The sequence below is a fragment of the Schistocerca piceifrons genome, chromosome 5 (genome assembly GCF_021461385.2).
Source record: "Schistocerca piceifrons isolate TAMUIC-IGC-003096 chromosome 5, iqSchPice1.1, whole genome shotgun sequence".
Taxonomy (NCBI): domain Eukaryota; kingdom Metazoa; phylum Arthropoda; class Insecta; order Orthoptera; family Acrididae; genus Schistocerca; species Schistocerca piceifrons.
Window position 1 is genome coordinate 596,796,680 of NC_060142.1, and position 21,031 is coordinate 596,817,710.

General features: G+C 38.8%; 1 protein-coding gene across 1 annotated transcript in view; it reads right to left on the bottom strand.

Annotated features, from left to right (window-relative positions):
• Positions 1 to 1,078: 1,078 nt before the first annotated feature.
• Positions 1,079 to 21,031, bottom strand: part of LOC124798281 (unconventional prefoldin RPB5 interactor-like protein) — a 60,061-nt gene continuing 40,108 nt past the window's right edge. Inside the window, exons 3-6 of the mRNA XM_047261604.1 lie at positions 14,554 to 14,703; positions 14,287 to 14,434; positions 1,347 to 1,950; positions 1,079 to 1,251 (exon numbers count right to left, since the gene is read on the bottom strand). Coding sequence (XP_047117560.1) covers positions 1,138 to 1,251; positions 1,347 to 1,950; positions 14,287 to 14,434; positions 14,554 to 14,703 — 1,016 coding nt within the window. The 3' untranslated portion in view covers positions 1,079 to 1,137. The remainder of the gene's footprint in view (positions 1,252 to 1,346; positions 1,951 to 14,286; positions 14,435 to 14,553; positions 14,704 to 21,031) is intronic.

Consider the following 21,031-nt stretch of genomic DNA (forward strand, 5'->3'; position numbering starts at 1 on the left):
CTGTTCGGGAGTGGAATGGTAGAGAGATAGTATGATTGTGGTTCGATGAACCCTCTGCCAAGCACTTAAATGTGAATTGCAGAGTAGTCATGTAGATATAGATGTAGACGTGTGAAACATGATACTAATATTTATCTTGAAATTTTCCTGGCATAATGAGTATTTCATAAAATTTTGAGACTGGAATCAGGTGATGTACAATTTTGGTCTCAATATTCTGGCTGATAACCAGGCAGCCACATTCAGGTGAACATTTAATGGTGTTATGCATGCATGCGCTCTGTCAAATTGCAAGCCTGCGGAGTTAACGCTCAAATTGCTAAAACTGAATGTATATGAATGTGGCAACATGCACATAATTTTGTCTTTGTGAACAAATCAAAGAAATGACCAGGTCATACACCTTATGTTGAAAACCACCATCCCGAATAACCAGAAGCCAACAGTCAGCAATCCTGGCAGTATTTTTAAGTTATGAAAGTGCACCAATCTCCATCTACCACTAATGGTCTTCACTTGTTAGGCTGAAGAACATAACTTTACATTTGGTGTTTAGTCGTTCTGTGTGTGTATAGGTCTGCATCACATAAGCATGATAGTGTTAGGGCACCTACTTTTTACAAAATCAAACCTGCAAATGTTTAAGCTATTCTTTACTCTTGAGAATTATATTATTATTATTATTATTATTATTATTATTAGTCACAGAAGTATGCTAACATCATAAAAGAATTTATGTGCTTTTCACCCAAGTGAGCCTTTTTAATATTCCTACTTTTTAATACTTCTTCCAAGCAAAATAGCAAATTTTCTGCTGTATCCCAAAACTTTAATGGGTCTGTTGTCAGTTAGGAAAGTGCTTACTACAAAGCCTGTTACATCTAGAAGTAAATATATTAATTTTTGTCTCCTCTGTAACCTCACTGCTTTAGGTGCTACACACTAAACAGCTTGCATAATGTACTTCTTACAAATGTAAGGTTGGCCAATATTCCACAAATTCTTGTTAAGAAGTTACATATCCTGAAAGTGATACTACAAACAGCTACAATGAAAAATGAAGTTTTATTGAAAATAATTTCTGCATAAAATTTCTTTATTAAAAACATATACAGTAAAATAGTCAATTCACTATATTTATCTTTTTTGGGATCTTGCAGCTCGGAACTTACTGACTGGTCTGGTCGTTTGGATATGTAAATCTTTAGGTGGCTCTGAGGCACAGCCACGTTCCACCACATCTATATGTACCTAGGCAGATAAAACAAAGAATTTAAAACATACAGATACTTACATTTATCACTGATATTGTGAAAAGCGGAATATATTTTCATATAGGATCTTACCGCTACTGGCAGCTCCCTTGCTCTTTGTTTGGGTCCATTAAAGTTAACATTCAGAATATCTAACCTATCAGATTCATTGTGAAAAGCCACTTTATTACTGATATCTGAATTTGAATTTGTTCGTTTTAATATGGATTTTGGGCCAGATGATTGCTTACAGCTTTTGACATACTGATCATAAATGTCTGCAGGATTCTCTACTACAATTTCTTCATTTTGCTTCTGAGATTTCACTGGTTCAATGGGACTGTGTTTGAATTCAATGTGAAGTGGCTCCTCAGCCTCACTGTCAGAGAAATTGTGATGTTCTAAAATAAGGTCACTCTTGAAAGAAACTCTTCTTGCAGTAGACTTGGAATTTTCATGGCTGGAATCTTCTTTCAATAATGATTCACAGGGAGTGTCACTAACTGTGGTTTTATTGTCGGTGTCTTTCTGCTCTTTATAATCAACCAGCCGCTCCTTTTGTGGGTTGGCGTTATCATGAGAATTTCCTTCAGTCAGCAATCCATTGGAAATATCAGCAGTCACTGTATTATCTTCGAACTCCTCATCACTTTCTTCGTATTCATAATCTTCTTCTTCAGAATCATCTGCATGTAACCTTAGAAAAAGTAAAAGGAATTGCAACAGTATAATGCTGATTGTGTTTCGAGATGTTAACATAGAAGATTATAGGTAGCTCTTATTTCAACATTATGTGCCTAGCGTAATTGTGGTTTTCACATTATTGCTAGTCTATAAACAAAAACTATTTCAATGTTTTTATGTTAAAATACCAGTTTTACTCTATAAAATAGTTAACAACATGAACAACAAAATGTGTAATAGAATACAAGGAACACCCCCCCCCCCCCCCTCCCACACACACACATACAATGGTGCAACATCACCAAAACATGTGTAAGAGAGAAAAACAATAACTCTGATTTTCCTCATGTTGGAATCCTCGAAATATTTGTTTTGTTCAAACAAACATAGACACACATAACGATCTTTCCAGGTAGAAAAGAACCCTCAGACTAAGTATCTGTGAGAATAAAAATAATGAAGATAAAACTACACAGTATAATGCTGTGATTTGCTGTAACACTGGAGCCTGCTAGACAGAGAGCTCAAATTATAGGATTAAGACATTTTTCGGAAATCAACGGTATGAGAATTTAGTTTAATACAACTGACTCCGTTTATGGAAACTTCATGGATCAGAAGTTTGTCACCAATATTTATTATTTATTTATCATATGGCTTTTTGACATACTGCGGAGAAAGAGCATGTACTGCATAATGTTTACAACATAAAATCTTATAAACATACATCTAGAACATTTATGTAATATGCTGACTTTGAAATCGCCAGCACGAAGTGACTGTAACAGCCACCACAAGAAACTGGAATACAGAGAGAACAACAACGATGAGAACACGACAGTAAAATGGGCAGAAGAAGAATTAACAATACATCCCTGGCTGGTCCCAAAACATTGAGGAGTGTTACCAAACCTTCTTCAAAAAACAGTAGATGAACTATGATCCAGTCTAGACCTGGTGAGACGGCAAAAGTGGGGCAACAGTTGAAAGCCAGACATCGAGTACGGAAGCACGAAGACTATTTGGGAAATGAGGAACAAGGGTCTCCACGTGAAGGAGTAAGACAACATAAAGGTTTTCAGTACAACATGTCTTGAGTTCTCAAATATGAAGAAAACATGTTTTTAATTATTTATATCAAAGCTTTGGTGTAAATAATTAGAAGTGTCATTTCTTCAATGAGACAACAGTTGCCATTGCTTTGTATCTAGTAGCAACATTCAGAGCACCAAAAGACAAAGCATATACAATCAAAGTGAAGCAAGAATTTTGAATCCCAAAAGCTGAAACCACAGAAACCAAATATTCCTGGTCATTCACTTGTGAAGAAATCTTGACAGCACTTACATGTGTTCAGCCAGGAAAAGCTCCCAGGTGTGAAAATATCCACCATGAATTCCTAGAATTCCTAATAAACTGTGGCAAATAAACAAGAGTATGGATGGCTCATTTCTTCACAAACATTATACAAACTGGCAATATATCATTAGTATTGAAACACTACAATTGCCATAATAAAACCTGACAAACCAGCTGTTATTCCTAAGAGCTACAGAGCAATAGCCCTACTATCCAAGACCTATCAGCTATTAGAACAGCTTATCCATAATAGAGTACATGTAAGATTATTTAACATAACCCCCTTCAAACAAGAAGGCTTCCAGCCAAAATGAAGCTGTACAGATCAAGTTCTGTCACTTGCCATCTACACTGAGACAGGATTTATAAGAAAACTTAAAACCACAACTGCATTCACTGACTTATCAGAGGGCTATGAAGGAAAATTAGGGTTTGACATACCGTCGACAATGAGGTCGTTAGAGATGGAACACAAGTTTGGAAGGTTTCAAAGATGAGATATGTAATTGGCCTTGCCCTTTCAAAGGAACCATTCTGGCATTTGCCTGGAGCAATTTTGAGAAACCACAAAAAACCTAAATGTTGAGGCCGGGGGTGGATTTGAACCACCATCGTCCTAATGCAAGTCCTGTGCACCAACAACTACCCCACCTCACTTGGTAAATAAAGTGCGGAAAGAAGGCATGATATACAAGCTTATTCATGCAATTTCTTGCAAACCAATTGCTCACATAACAAATAATATGCTAAACAAATGACCGTTCACAGTAGTCATGGGATCCAACATTTGCTCCCAAAGAAAATTGAAAAAAAATGTCTGTCATAGGGATCAGTCCTTGCTCCACTTCTCTTCAGCAGGTACAATGCAGACATCCCAAAAACAAAATCAAGGGAGTTAGGTAGTGTCAACCACTGGGTATATCAACAAGTTGTACTATATCTGAACAGTCAGAAGAATAGATGAGCTAGATGTAGTAGGAAAGTACTTTTGTAAATGAAAACTACAATCAAAGCCACCAAACTAGAGGTTTCCTGATTCCAGATAAATAATAAATTCACTGGAAGAAAACTCAACATGTAACACAACAGTCACTCTTAATAAAACACCAAAATATATGAGAGTAACCTTTGACAGAGCCCTTATCTTTCAGAGGTCATTTAACAAAAACAGCCAAAAAACTGAAAACAAGAAACATCATCATTCTAAAGCTATGTGGTACAACCTGGGGAGAAGCAGTATCCACCCCACATTGTTCCGCTCTGAGTCTTGTCATCTCAGCGGCTAAATATTGTAATCAAGAACTTTTATTACACAACTTGTAAGAATAGATTATCTGTTCCCAATTCTTCATCATTCCATACATACGACTTTATGAAAAATGATTTTCTTACTTTTGAATTTAAGATGGTGAATTTACATATCCACACACCCAAAAGAGTTACTTAAAAAGTTTCAGTATATATACATGGTCCAGTCACGGTAATGGGACCACCTGTCAAAACCCTGAACAATGACCTTTTGCAGCTTGGAGGTGCGGGAAGAGTGTCTGGAAGATCCTGACAGGAATGTGGAGCCACTGCAACTCCAATGCAGTGGCCAGCTGCACTAGGATTCCCTGATGAGAATCCATGGTGTGACCAGCTGTATCAAGATGGTCCCACAATTCTTGTGTGGGTTTAAATGTAGGGTGTTTGGTGGCTTGGGGAGTATGGTAAACTTACCTTGGTGCTCTTCAAACCACGGACGTACCCTGCAAGCTGTGTGACGCATTGTACTGGCCTGCTGGTATATGCCATCAAGCTGAGGAAAAAACAAACTGCATGTAGGGTCACCTGCCCGATGGAGCCTCAAACATTCATCTTAAACGGTCACTTGTCACTACTCAGTGGATGTCCAGTTGTGGAACCGTCATGCAAATTCCAGCCTTCATTGTCAATGAACAGCAGTCAACATGGATGCATGAACCAGGTGTCAGCTGTGGAGACCCATATGCAGCAATTTCACCTCTAAACATATTCACAACTATCCTTCACCCCTTGACATCTATGATCCATGGAGCACCACATTTGCCTTGATGCCATGCACAGTATACTTTAACCACTACGGCGCACAAACAGTTAACAAACATAGGCATTTAGGAAATGCTTCCACCCTTGGCCCGAAAACCAATGAACATGCCGTTTTTGGATATCAGATGAAACACTCCATTTCTGCATTACAACAATGACTGCACTGTTATCCACATCCTCCTGACTAGCTTTGCATACCCTCCGCTACTAGTGCTGCCACCTGCCATCTGCAAGTGGTTATTGCATGCTGATGTCAAAAACAGGCTGTGGTCACATTAATGTGACTGGACCATGCTTACATATGGACAATGCTTATTTCAAGTACACATGCCAGGCAGAGATTCAGTAGAAGAATCTTATGAAGCACAATTCATATCCAAAGGTCACTACTAAGAAGACTCTAGCATCATCAATTCCTTAGTATTGTTCCTCACTCTAGGATGCTTGTCAAGTTGGATTTATGAAAAGGTGAGAGAAAACAACATTCTTCACGTGTTTCTTTACTGAGATCAGAATAGCCAAGAAATCTCAAGACTCTGCAATGGGAGACACTACAGTAAAGATACTGCATGTTCAAACAACTTACTGGACTGCAACTAGGAGACATCTTTGACAACTGCCGATATTTCAGAAGTTGAATACCCTACCTTTTTCAAGGCACAGACACTATGAGAGAGCACTGTGCAGGGAAATTTAAACACTTGGCAGATGGAGTTACACCAACCAAGAACCATAATATAGTATATTCGGAAAAAAAAGAAAACCACACACACTTTAAACAACTTGCACCACTAAACAACCACCAAATATGACCAGCATCAGAAGTTATCAATAGTGAATGATTATGGTGAAAAATGGATCAGATGGGGATGTGTTATTGACCAACAGTGAATAAGGCAGGTGACGTGAATAATGAGGTGCCAACGAAGTTTCTTCCCCCATGAACCATGGACCTTGCCGTTGGTGGGGAGGCTTGCGTGCCTCAGCGATACAGATGGCCGTACCGTAGGTGCAACCACAACGGAGGGGTATCTGTTGAGAGGCCAGACAAACATGTGGTTCCTGAAGAGGGGCAGCAGCCTTTTCAGTACTTGCAGGGGCAACAGTCTGGATGATTGACTGATCTGGCCTTGTAACATTAACCAAAACGGCCTTGCTGTGCTGGTACTGCGAACGGCTGAAAGCAAGGGGAAACTACAGCCGTAATTTTTCCCGAGGACATGCAGCTTTACTGTATGATTAAATGATGATGGCGTCCTCTTGGGTAAAATATTCCGGAGGTAAAATAGTCCCCCATTCGGATCTCCGGGCGGGGACTACTCAAGAGGACGTCGTTATCAGGAGAAAGAAAACTGGCGTTCTACGGATCGGAGCGTGGAATGTCAGATCCCTTAATCGGGCAGGTCGGTTAGAAAATTTAAAAAGGGAAATGGACAGGTTAAAGTTAGATATAGTGGGAATTAGTGAAGTTCGGTGGCAGGAGGAACAAGACTTTTGGTCAGGTGATTACAGGGTTATAAATACAAAATCAAATAGGGGTAATGCAGGAGTAGGTTTAATAATGAATAAAAAAATAGGAGTGCGGGTTAGCTACTACAAACAGCATAGTGAACGCATTATTGTGGCCAAGATAGACACAAAGCCCATGCCTACTACAGTAGTACAAGTTTATATGCCAACTAGCTCTGCAGATGATGAAGAAATTGATGAAATGTATGACGAGATAAAAGAAATTATTCAGGTAGTGAAGGGAGACGAAAATTTAATAGTCATGGGTGACTGGAATTCGTCAGTAGGAAAAGGGAGAGAAGGGAACATAGTAGGTGAATATGGATTGGGGGGAAGAAATGAAAGAGGAAGCCGCCTTGTAGAATTTTGCACAGAGCATAACTTAACCATAGCTAACACTTGGTTCAAGAATCATAAAAGAAGGTTGTATACATGGAAGAATCCTGGAGATACTAATAGGTATCAGATAGATTATATAATGGTAAGACAGAGATTTAGGAACCAGGTTTTAAATTGTAAGACATTTCCAGGGGCAGATGTGGATTCTGACCACAATCTATTGGTTATGAACTGCAGATTGAAACTGAAGAAACTGCAGAAAGGTGGGAATTTAAGGAGATGGGACCTGGATAAACTGAAAGAACCAGAGGTTGTAGAGAGTTTCAGGGAGAGCATAAGGGAACAATTGACAGGAATGGGGGAAAGAAATACAGTAGAAGAAGAATGGGTGGCTCTGAGGGATGAAGTAGTGAAGGCAGCAGAGGATCAAGTAGGTAAAAAGACGAGGGCTAATAGAAATCCTTGGGTAACAGAAGAAATATTGAAGTTAATTGATGAAAGGAGAAAATATAAAAATGCAGTAAATGAAGCAGGCAAAAGGGAATACAAACGTCTCAAAAATGAGATCGACAGAAAGTGCAAAATGGCTAAGCAGGGATGGCTAGAGGACAAATGTAAGGATGTAGAGGCTTGTCTCACTAGGGGTAAGATAGATACTGCCTACAGGAAAATTAAAGAGACCTTTGGAGAGAAGAGAACCACTTGTATGAATATCAAGAGCTCAGATGGAAACCCAGTTCTAAGCAAAGAAGGGAAGGCAGAAAGATGGAAGGAGTATATAGAGGGTTTATACATGGGCGATGTACTTGAGGACAATATTATGGAAATGGAAGAGGATGTAGATGAAGATGAAATGGGAGATAAGATACTGCGTGAAGAGTTTGACAGAGCACTGAAAGACCTGAGTCGAAACAAGGCCCCGGGAGTAGACAACATTCCATTAGAACTACTGATGGCCTTGGGAGAGCCAGTCATGACAAAACTCTACCATCTGGTGAGCAAGATGTATGAAACAGGCGAAATACCCACAGACTTCAAGAAGAATATAATAATTCCAATACCAAAGAAAGCAGGTGTTGACAGATGTGAAAATTACCGAACTATCAGTTTAATAAGTCACAGCTGCAAAATACTAACGTGAATTCTTTATAGACGAATGGAAAAACTGGTAGAAGCGGACCTCGGGGAAGATCAATTTGGATTCCGTAGAAATGTTGGAACACGTGAGGCAATACTAACCTTACGACTTATCTTAGAAGAAAGATTAAGAAAAGGCAAACCTACATTTCTAGCATTTGTAGACTTAGAGAAAGCTTTTGACAACGTTACCTGGAATACTCTCTTTCCAATTCTGAAGGTGGCAGGGGTAAAATACAGGGAGCGAAAGGCTATTTACAATTTGTACAGAAACCAGATGGCAGTTATAAGAGTCGAGGGGCATGAAAGGGAAGCAGTGGTTGGGAAAGGAGTGAGACAGGGTTGTAGCCTCTCCCCGATGTTATTCAATCTGTATATTGAGCAAGCAGTAAAGGAAACAAAAGAAAAATTCGGAGTAGGTATTAAAATTCATGGAGAAGAAGTAAAAACTTTTGAGGTTCGCCGATGACATTGTAATTCTGTCAGAGACAGCAAAGGACTTGGAAGAGCAGTTGAACGGAATGGACAGTGTCTTGAAAGGAGGATATAAGATGAACATCAACAAAAGCAAAACGAGGATAATGGAATGTAGTCAAATTAAATCGGGTGATGCTGAGGGGATTAGATTAGGAAATGAGACACTTAAAGTAGTAAAGGAGTTTTGCTATTTAGGGAGTAAAATAACTGATGATGGTCGAAGTAGAGAGGATATAAAATGTAGACTGGCAATGGCAAGGAAATCGTTTCTGAAGAAGAGAAATTTGTTAACATCGAGTATAGATTTAAGTGTCAGGAAGTCGTTTCTGAAAGTATTTGTATGGAAGTGAACTGCTTTGTATGGAAGTGAAACATGGACGATAACCAGTTTGGACAAGAAGAGAATAGAAGCTTTCGAAATGTGGTGCTACAGAAGAATGCTGAAGATAAGGTGGGTAGATCACGTAACTAATGAGGAGGTATTGAATAGGATTGGGGAGAAGAGAAGTTTGTGGCACAACTTGACTAGAAGAAGGGATCGGTTGGTAGGACATGTTCTGAGGCATCAAGGGATCACAAATTTAGCATTGGAGGGCAGCGTGGAGGGTAAAAATCGTAGAGGGAGACCAAGAGATCAATACACTAAGCAGATTCAGAAGGATGTAGGTTGCAGTAGGTACTGGGAGATGAAGAAGCTTGCACAGGATAGAGTAGCATGGAGAGCTGCATCAAACCAGTCTCTGGACTGAAGACCACAACAACAACAACGAAGTTTACAGACTTTGTCTTATGCTGGTAGCATTTCCAACATGACTGGTCATATTCTGCAAAAACATGGTGTGAAATGTGCTTTTCAACCACTGTGTAGGATAAGAACCCTTTTAGGATCTGTAAGGGATGATCTTGGTTTGTAAAAGGCAAGTGTCTACTGAATCCCATGCAGTTGTGTCATGTCAAACATCAGTCAGACAACTGGGTCCCTTAAGGACCAGTGCGTACTGCTCAAGAGTCACTCACTTAAGCAGTTCAGCTATTGTAGAACACTTCCCTGGTAGCAGTAATCCTACGCAGTGCAATAATTTATTTATTTATTCCATGTGATCTGATGGTACACAGTGTGTTGCAGATGTCAGAAAATATCATTTAACATTGTTAACATGTATTAACGTAAGCCTATAGTTCCTAATGTATTATATTGCTCAATGTTTTCAATTTAACATAAACAGCAAGATTACTGTTCTAAGTATTCATTTACTGACTAAAAACAGTGACACAACAAATATGACTTCACGGCTTTGCTAAATTTTATGTTGTCTTCGATGGACTTAATACTAGTGGGAAGATTGTTGAACAGTTGGAGGCCCATGTGGAAAACTCCCTTTTTACACAGTTGAGTGTTTGTACGTATAGCATGCAGGTTTGCATTTTTCCTGGTGTTGTGTTCATGTATTTCATTATTTTTTACGACTCTGGGGTCAGTTGGCACTATGTGTTTTCTGAAGAATTTTAGAGTCTCAAGAATGTAGAGGCAAGGCAGTGTAAGGATTTCCAACTTTCTGAAGATGGGTTTGCAGGAGTCTCTGGGTTTGCTCCCAGTAATAATCCTCATTGCTCTCTTCTGGATTCTGAATGTGCTCAGAGCAGTTGGAGCATTTCCCCAGAATATTACACCATATTTTAGGTGGGCTTGTATATAAGCGTAGTATGCACTGATTAATGTTTTCAGGCTAGCACATGTTTTCAGTACACTCAATGCATAACAACTAGTACAAATCCTGGCATTTACCTTTCCTGTATGTGTATTCCATTTCAGGTTATCTTGAACCCACAGACCTAGGAATTTGAAAACAGTGTCGGTATCTATTGACTGGTTATTTATAGTGACAGATGGCTGAGAGGAATTTGCATTTTGTGTTGTGTGGAAGTTCATGGAAGCTGTCTATTTGGTGTTGATAGTTAATCTGTTGATTTTTGCCCAGTTGCTGAGTTGATCAGTAGCCAAGTTCACAGCTTTTTGCATAGCCTCTGTATTCTCCCCTTTGAAGAGTACAGTTGTGTCACCAGCAAATATTACTGTTTTGTGTGCATCAACATTCAGGCTCAAGTCATTAATATACAGGAGGAAAAGTAGGGGTCCCAATACTGAGCCCTGTGGAACACCTTGCTTTACAGTTTTATTACTTGATAGTATTTTGGTTATTGAGTTACTTTGTCTATTAGTATATTTCATGCTGACTCTCTGCATCCGATTGGTTAGGAATGTGGCAATCCAGTCGTTTGCAATTCCTCCGATACCGTAATGTTCTAATGTTTCCAGTAATATTTTGTGGTCAACAGTGTCAAAAGCCTTTGACAGATCCAGAAATATGCCTGTTATGGGTTGTTTTCTATATAACAGTTCTAAAAGCGTATTTATGCAATCATATACTGCATTTTCAGTAGATTTGTTGCTTCTGAACCCATGTTGAGCTACACTTAGTAAATCTTTTTTTTCAATGAAGTCCATCATTTTTTTGGACATTATTTTTTCAAAAACTTTAGAATAACATCATTCTGGTGTTCACTTTCAGCTATTGGAATAGTGTTGTTATGGAAACAGTAGAGATTAAATTGGCAAGTGACCTCGTAAACAGAGATGGAGGTTTCTGCTTAAATTCTGCTTGGAATCCTGCTCTCTCCCTGGTCAAAGAGGAACAGAGTTAATTACAATTCACTGTCTATGACTTCTAATGTTGGTTATGCTTAGTAGTGTGCAGGCCCTATTTCTTTGTGTGTGTTTTTTCTTACAGCATAAGCCACATTATGGTTCTAGGCAGGCACAGCCCCAACTACTGAGAGTTTAAGGCGAGAAGTGTGATGATCCTATGCCCTTATACACCACACCTAAAGGACACCTTAACGCAGTGGTCACATGGGTGCCAGTCAGTGCTGGTCGGATTGGAATGCAGAGCTGGTATGTTCCAAGATGAGCCAAGAAACTTTTAACTTACTCACACATAGTTCTCCACTATGGACAGTGTTGTGTATGACTTCATACATGATAGTAAGGAGAGGTGGGCTACAGAGTGGTATGGCAACTGGCGACATAGGAAAGCTGGACAGGAGAAGAAACGATAAGCGAAGAAATTAACACAGTTAACAGAATATTTGCTTAACTTGTACTTTTCCGAGCTTATAAGGTTCGTTACAAATAATGCGACAAGAAACACAGTCTAGCTCTCAGTGTCAACAAGGAAGAGGCTTGCTGTACTAAGCACAAACTACGATGTTGGAGCCATGACTAGAGGATGCCTGCATACCATCATGTAATGATGTGGCTCGAGGTGCAAATGGGTCTGAGTGGCTGCTGTTGATCATCCTATATTGTGGTGACAGAAAGCAGTTGTAGCCCAGAGCTGCTGGAGACATGGCTCAGTACATGTGTTCCATTGGGTCTGCCGTATCCCACATGATCACTATCGGCATCTCACGGAAACTTGCAATTCTGTTGCTATGATGTCCATAGAGTGGTATTGATAAATGATAACACAATGTACAAATATATTCCACAAGCCACTGTACAGTGTGTGGTATCATGTATCGCTATTACCCCATGGGCATCAAAGTTGGCATCGGAATTGCAAGTTTCTGTCAGACACTGACAGTGGTCATCTGGGATCTGATGGACCCTATGGAGCACACCCACTAAGCTATGCCTCCAGTGGCTCCGTACCATGAACGCCTTCTGTTGCCAAAATATAGGACAGGCTGGTGGCAGCCACTCAGCCCACTCAGACTTGGAGCCTATTCATTGTGTGAGTCTATGGAGACACTGCCTAGTCACAGCTCCGACGCCATCGTTACTCCCTTAGTGCAGGGAGCCTTGTCCTTGTTGACACTGAGAGCTGGACACTCTTCCTGCATAATTTGTAGGTTGGTGTATGAAGTCATACGCAACATACATATTAAATATTACAGCAAAATTTGCCTTGCAATCTGTGAAGTGTTTAGAATGAGATTTGCCTTAAGAGAATCAAAACTGGTGATGAGATGTGGGTCTACGGTTATTATGTTCAGACCCAGGTTCAATCTTCACAATGGGTCAGAAAAGACTCTCCAAGATCAGGTCAAGTCAAATATCAAAGCCATGCTGATACTTTTCTTTGACCTTGAAGGATTAGTTCATCATGAATTCGAGCCACAGGGAGAAACTGTTACTCGATGTACTACCAGGATGTGCTGCAATGCCTGGGAGAAAATGTGAGAAGGAAACGGCCTGAAACATGGCGAGACATTTCACGGCTCTTGCATCACAATAATGCACCCACATATTCATCCCTGTTAGTGTTTAACTATTGCAAAAAAATGAAATCACTGTGCTGCCTCACCCTCTATACTCTCCAGACCTGGTCCCTGCAGACTTTTTTGATTTCCGAAGTTAAAAACTGCATTGAAAGGACAAATATTTGCAATGATGGACGAGATAAAAGAAAATTCGCATATGGCGCTTCGAGCGATCCAGCAAGAAGCGCTCCAAGACTGCTTCCGGAAGTTGAAACGACATTGGGAGCAGTGTATCAATTGTGGAGGACAGCATTTTGAAGAAGACCATAAGGAAAAGGTAAGTGCAGAAAAATTTTGTGGACAATGTTGCGGAATTTTTTGAACATACCTCTTATGTTTGGGCAGGGAAATTACCTCTTCATCACAAAAGGCTACGAGCAGATTTGGTCTGTCAGTTACAAAAGAGGCTCACAGTTTTAAACATGCAATTTATGGCTTTGTAACAACTGGACAAACACACACATCATGAACAATGAGAAAAAATCTTTATAAAAAGTTTTTATATTTACAATACATAGATCTTGTCTTGGTAGGTTTCATCAGCCTTAAATGTTTCACACCTGTTTACAAGTGAGTCGATTAGCACATACTTCAAAATTTTTTTAAGTGGATGTGGAGCATAGAACACAGTACTCTAAACAAGAGTGGAAAGGTGAACTGAGGACTTCTACAACCCATTTCTTTAATTATCACGTATCATGATAATGCTTATATGAAAAGACCTTTTTGCTGACTAGACATCTAGCAGCTTCATTCGTAAAAATGTCTAGCCAGTGTAACAGTGGACCCATACATTTTGTAGGCTCAGATAGTTGTCAGTAGTAACAAAAGATGCTGTATTTTATTCAGAAATACTTCTCCTGAAGTGTTGCAAACCACAGTTTAAGTGGGAATCTTAAAGCTGGTACCTACAATGTATACATTATCCCAATAACAACATTTCTGGAAGTTGCATTGCATACAAAAGAAATACCGATAATGTTTTTCCAAGTTAAGTGGTGAACAAAAAAATTAGTGTAAAAATAATGCTCAGCACTTCTTGTCACAGCAGTTCACGAAGTAAATTTAACAACTTTCTGATGGTGCATAAAGTAATAATTCACATGATTAATAAACACAAACACAAAAAAATTACCTGTCTAGTTCTTCTTCTAATTCCTCTTGTAGTTCTAGGTCATCCAGTCTTTTCCACAAATCTTCTTCACTCTTTACTTCAGTCTTTTCTTTTCTGCGCAGCTCAGCCAGTTTCTTGCGATATTCTCGCTCCTTTTGGCGGTGCTGAACTACAAAAATCACATACTTTATTGTAGGACTGATATGTTCTTAGGAACAACATAAAGTACTGACTTTTAAATGAACTGAAAACAATGAAGACAGAATTCCGACAGCTAATGACAATTACCTCTCCATTCAGCTTCCTTTTCTTCATCAAAAGGTTCTAAGATTTCTTTTCCTTCTTTATTTCCAAAGGCTTCCTCTGCAAATGGAAGTTCTTTTCTGGATGTGAGCAAAGTTCTTTCATCATCTAACTTTGCCAGCATTTCATCACACACTGAAACAGCATTATACATTGTCAATGAATGGAAAATATAAAAGAATGCAACAGGGAAACCGCACAGCAATAAATGTGAAAGTTCATTGTACATCAATGAGTTACCATAATTATTAAATACTTGTGAGAATGATTTGCTAACTGAGCTAAAATGGCATCATTATAACAAACATGCAAGTTAAGCTAGGCAACACCAAAAAATTTGACTTAACTGTGAAAAACAAAAACCACAATGTAAATATAATGTGACTGGATGGATAAAAATTTACGTGTCCAACTACATTATATTTTCTAAAATTGATTACTTTTGTGGATATATTAAACCCACAATGCAAGTAATAGGAAGGGTGATGTGAATAGTGCAAGTAACACAGCACTCTGTTGAGTTTAGACAGTTACAGTCTGTTGTGTTTAGCCATACTCCCTTTTATACCTTGGTTTTGGCTGCACAGTTTTTTTTACAATGCCTAGAAGGTAGATGGTCTTACACCTGCTTTCTGACAATACAATTTTGAATCAATTTTTTTTTTTTTTGCCTGTAAGTTAAGCACCATGCTAGTACCAGAGGCTACAAACCAGATGTTATATATTTTAGCATACAGTTGAAGTACAATGAGGCTATAAACTTTAAATATATTTAAAAGGTGTGCAGTAGCTTCTTTGTTTCCGAATGTAAGGTAACTATTTGAAGTTTTCTGTAAATAATAAAGTAAACTTTAACGAAAGGCAATAATAATTATTGTTACTGTTGATACATGTGGCTTGGTGCTTCAATAGTACAGAGCCTGACTATACAGATTTTCCGTTCTAGCCTTGATCAGTCCTGGGATTTTTATATGTCAGTTGTCACTTCTGGCAATGTTTGCCAATGTGAAAATGCTGAATTGCAGTGTTGTTTGGTGTCCCCCTATAAATGGCTATGTGAGCCAATTCAAAGATCAGAGGAAGGTAACTGCATACTCCCTCCAATAGGATCATGTCTAGTAAACCACTGTGGTGTTTACACCAAACTTCCAGTTGATAACAGCTTCACTTCTTTATTAGGCAAATAAATGTACTTATGTGTAATCCAAGAGGCAAACAATGGAAGTAAATAAAGAAAGGGCCAAGAACTTACTTAATTAGAGTAAAGGTAGTGCCTATGTAAATATAGTTACAAAGCAGTGGTATCATAGTAATTATGGAAGTAGCACAAAGCAAGAACCTAGGTTTGAGTCGCCTTCTGGCACCATTTTTTAATGGCTGCTATATATTTGTTACAATGAATGTTTAGCATATCTGAACAGCTGGCACTGATACCGTTTCATGTCAGTGCATCTTCACTAATTTGATATCCACCGATCCATTCATTTCATCTTCATTTCATACTTATAAGATGTTGTTTGCTTTTGAAAGATTCTTATTTATTCACCACTAGGACAGCAATGCTGTCAATGGATTGAGCAGAACCTCTTGAACCTGCACTGGAAGTGATTAAGAAGATTCATATGAAATGGAAATCAATCGTGGATTCTAGGATATTTCCCACACATCTGCTGAGGATCACACTACAGGTAGCTAGCTCATGGCAAAGTATGTTCATCATTGGTTTCAGGGAAGCTGCTAAGAGAGCCTCATCCAGGAGACAGGAAAGTCTCCAGCTAGTCAAAGAATTTCTTTTGCAGATTTTTAAAGTTCCATAAAATGCTTTAATGGTGTAGATCCTTACAGTCTCTCAGGTCTCCGACAATGTGGGTCAATCACCTTCCTGATATAGGGGAATTGCATTCCTAGGTGTTGTTGGATTAGAAATTCCAGAAATGCACGACAGCAGTGCAAAGGTGGGTCCTATGTTTTAATGTCAAGAATCAAATTGAGATACTCTTACATTACCTAGGTTGATGTCTCCATGTGCTGTTAGGAAACACCATTGCTTCCATGTACAGCTGTTGTTGGTGATAGGTCATGTCTGCCACAAATGAAAACCATATTACTGCTTTCTATAGCTTTACAGAGCTACTGGAAAAGACTGGGCCTAGAAACACTTGCTGTAAACTGCAATTCAAAGGGCAGCAAAGTTTCAGCAGATGGCATTTGAGCTGTATCAGAGCTGCACACTTGTACTTATCGATAAGCAATACAAGCTGTTCCCTCATATAACACAATGATGATTTTGGGATAGATCTGCCAACAGCATGGTGGAACATGCTTGTAATGTGATGAACTCAAATTTGGACAATGCCTTGGTGTAAAAAAAAAGTCAGCTTTTGTACAGTCACAGTTTGGTATGACAAATGTCTATCATAGGGTGTTCATTTTGGGGTTATTCTACCTCAGAGGTGGAAGGGAATAGCTGTTGCAGAAAGAACATTACTGTTTAAAGTTTCACGGACAACAAAGGCATTAAAGATGGGGCACGAGCTCAGATTAGTGAAGGACAGGAAAGGAAACTGGTCATGCCCTTCGAAAGGAACCAACCCAGAATTTGCCTGGAGCTATTAAGGGAAATCACAGAAAACCTAAATCAGGATGCAAAAATGTGGATTTGAACTGTTGTTCTCTCAAATGCGAGTCCAGTGTGCTAACCACTCCATCTCCTAGCTCAGTATGTTACAAGAGGGACAAGTATGGAGTAGAATGGAAAACTTGAGTCATACAGATGACAACTCCACCTAAGCTCTGCCCCAATGATTTGTCCTTATTGGGGGAGCCTCTACCTCCAGAGTAGAGCACTGTTAATATGTTTAAAAAGTATCTGCTGCAGGGCACAGTAAGTTTTTGCCCGATCTGCATGTCATTCACGCAGCTACCATGTGCGAAAGAGTGTGTGAATGCACTTCCTGTACTATGGCAGAAGTTATCTCAGATTACAGATTCTGCCTTGCAGGACAATGAATGATTGCACAGCCAGGCGGTTGTAGCAGGCGAATAAGTGCTTGTTCACGGCCTACAGATTTCATGCAATTGCATTCACTTGCACTAGGTAGAGTGTAAATGTGTGATGTGCTTCACTTACCACCAGAGTTGAGCAACATTTATTCAAATGATGACTAACAAACATTATTCATTTATACAAATAAAAACATTTATTTGTCATGTGTGAATAAAAGGTGTTACGAATAACAGACAAATTTGAAATCCATTGAAATTTATTACTCCTATTAAATGAATATACTTTTCACTGCTTTTACATTAATCTTCAGAACAACTCTTTTTTTCAAACATCTCATGAGGAACTTAATTTTCAAAGATTTATCACTGTGATACTAAAGAAAATATGTTCCACACATGGAAAGAGGATACCAGTGTGTTATATCTTCTGAAATTGTCTTTCTTTCATTATACCATATATGACTCTCTTCGACAAAAACTGAGAAATCATTCATTTTAAGTCTCCTCTGGTCTTGGACAACATTACAGGTGAACTATTTGTTTTTAAGTCATGGGCAAGATATTGCTGCAAAGATTGCAATTGGTATAGAAAAGTGAAAAAATCTTTCTATTGTCTCTGGACACTTTCTTAATAAAGAAAGTCAACACGCTATTATGAACTCTTGTATACTCAAACCCAGTGTCTTTTCCGAAATCTTTGAACCTCAAAGCTTTATGTGACTGCATGGAGGTAAGTCAGATCAAACAACTACCCCACATTCTAACATAAAGCTTACTCAGAGTTAATCTTAAAACACTTTTGGATGACTTTGGGATGCCCTGCAGCATTCCACAGATGATTTATTTCTTTATACTCGTATTTAGTCTGTTGATAGTCAATGGCAGCCACTGAGTTCTTACTTTGTTCATTCATTTTGTTGCACAATAAATATGAGTGAACTGTTTAATTCCATTAACAAGGCACCCATATCTGACAGTGTTAGCAATCTCGGCACAACGGAAAAAGGTGGTGCAGATTAAGAGTTTCTGTTGGCTGTGTTCTCATGTTTTTCTACTTACGTAGAGTACTTCTGCATGTTAGTGGGGATAGGGGGGAAGCACTGGCAACTGAAGAGTCAGTTGAAATAGGCCACATTGGTTCACCTTTGAAGGTTTTTTTAAGGTACATTTGTTGTGCCATAAAGCAAATGAAGCTGTGCTCAGCCTGATGGTTGGTTTGGACAATGCAGTACTTTACTAGGAATGGTGGTGTGACCTTGACTTCCTCCCACTTCTGACCAAGTTATACAGTAATTAGACGGGAACCTATTGACTCAATGTTTTTCTCATTGTTAGGTATGACAGATATTATAAGTAACAGATAAAAAACAATACGACTAACAGGGGATGAAACCAAAACCTTTAGCTTTGCACTGTGGAACTTAACCCACTGAGTCACATTTACGTACAATTCATTAATAATATGAGAGAAGGAAAGTTGCTATTTACCATATAGCAGAGATGCTGAGCCGCGATAGGAACAATAAAAAGATTCACACAATCATAGCTTTCGGCCATTTAGGCCTTTGTCAGCATTAGACACACATACACACACTCATGCAAGCACAACTTGCACACACATCAATTCATTAATAAGTTATTTATCAAACAGGAACTGTACCAAGCCAAAGGAGCAAGCACTAGTCATACAAGTTGGTACAAGATTAGAAGTAAACAAAGAAAATAGAGTGGCATTCTACTTTATCTGTTATTTAAGTTACAAATATCTCATTCCTGAATAAATTTATCTGAATGACCTACTTACTTGAATAATTATCTAGATAGAAATTTATTTGAATAATGCCCATCTCTGCTTGCCACTACACCATGCATTTAATTCCTCTGTCTGTTCATTGCAGTTAATATTATCAACTGTAATGAATCCTATTACTTCATTTACTCAACTTTGGCATGAGAGCCTACAGCGTAGCTTGGTTGAAGTTTTTTTGTTAATTATAAACAAAGCTTACAATTATAATCTGTTGCCACACTCCTCAACATAAATCTTTTTAATTTGTTCTGTCCAAAATATGTCTCAAAATCAGTGTAATTTTAGCAGCAGACCAAATGTGACCATTATTACATCAACTATTCTTTCATGCAAATTTACAGCTCCACATCTAAATCAATGACCTTCAATAACATTCAGTTTTCATTTATCATTTTAATTTTTGTCACACATGATCATACTCAATTGCTTTGGTAATATCTGGTGAATCTCGGGTATATAGCATACACTTCCTCCATAGAAAATCAACAGCTAAAAAGAAATTCTCCAACACTTGCCGGGCCCATTAATGCAGCTATGTAGTGATGAAGTTGTACAGAGTCTTATGTTCCCTTAGCCACATAGCAGGGCCATTTGCCTGTTGCCCAGTAATCAGTGAAAGCATGCTGTGTGATACCATGTGAGGAAACTGCCAGCTGTGTGCTTCTGCAACATGCACAAAGCGAGTGATGGGCAACGAGTACTACTCATGCAGTTCCACAGTGCAAATGCAGTGCTCTGGTCAGGTGTAGATACAAGCACTGGGAGGATTTCCCTATGCTAGCAATTTCAATGACAACATGTTCTGGACCCATTCACATTCCACTTTTATCGGTGTAGTTTATGTCACTCTTTTCCTTTGAGAGAGTAGTTCCCAAAAAGAGTCAAGCAATATATTGCTTCGTCCTGCCACATGTCTTCAAAAGAATATGGCATTAAAAACAGAGGAATCTGAAATCACAAGGAAGCTTGCTGACAATCATTCATACTGCACACCATTTGAAAATGGGACAGGAAAGTGGGAAACGGTTGTGGTACACAAAATACTCCATCATCACGCACTGATAAGTGATGGTGGTGGTAAGTTCCTATGGGACCAAACTGCTGAGGTCATTGGTCACACTGGAAAGTGACTTGCAGAGCATACAGACAGGTATTGTAGGTATTGTTACATTCATTTGTCTGTTGGCTTAAAAAAAATAAATTTAGTATGTTTTCTTTTACATCAAATTAATTAAGTTTTGAGGCACACAGTTGTCTGCAAGAGGCTCCATGGATGGATGTACAAAGTCTCATGGGAGCACTATGAAAGCTAGGAACTGTGCCAATATTATTGTTGATCTGTTGCATACCTGCATGGCCAGTAACCTGATTGAAAATGACATTTTCTAGTAGAACAGTTATAACTACACTACAAGATCTGGCAGAATGAATAGCAGGATAGAGAAAGCACAGGGCCTGGAAACAAAGTGAGACATTGATTGAAACACGCATTGAAAACAAAGAACAAATATGCCATTACACATCATATTTGCCTTTTATTTGGTTCTGAATATAACACCACACAGATGGTTGCCATCACTTTCCATGCTTTCCTCCTGCCACAAATGGAAGCTTCCATTAACAGATTCAGCATGTTCAATGGGATCA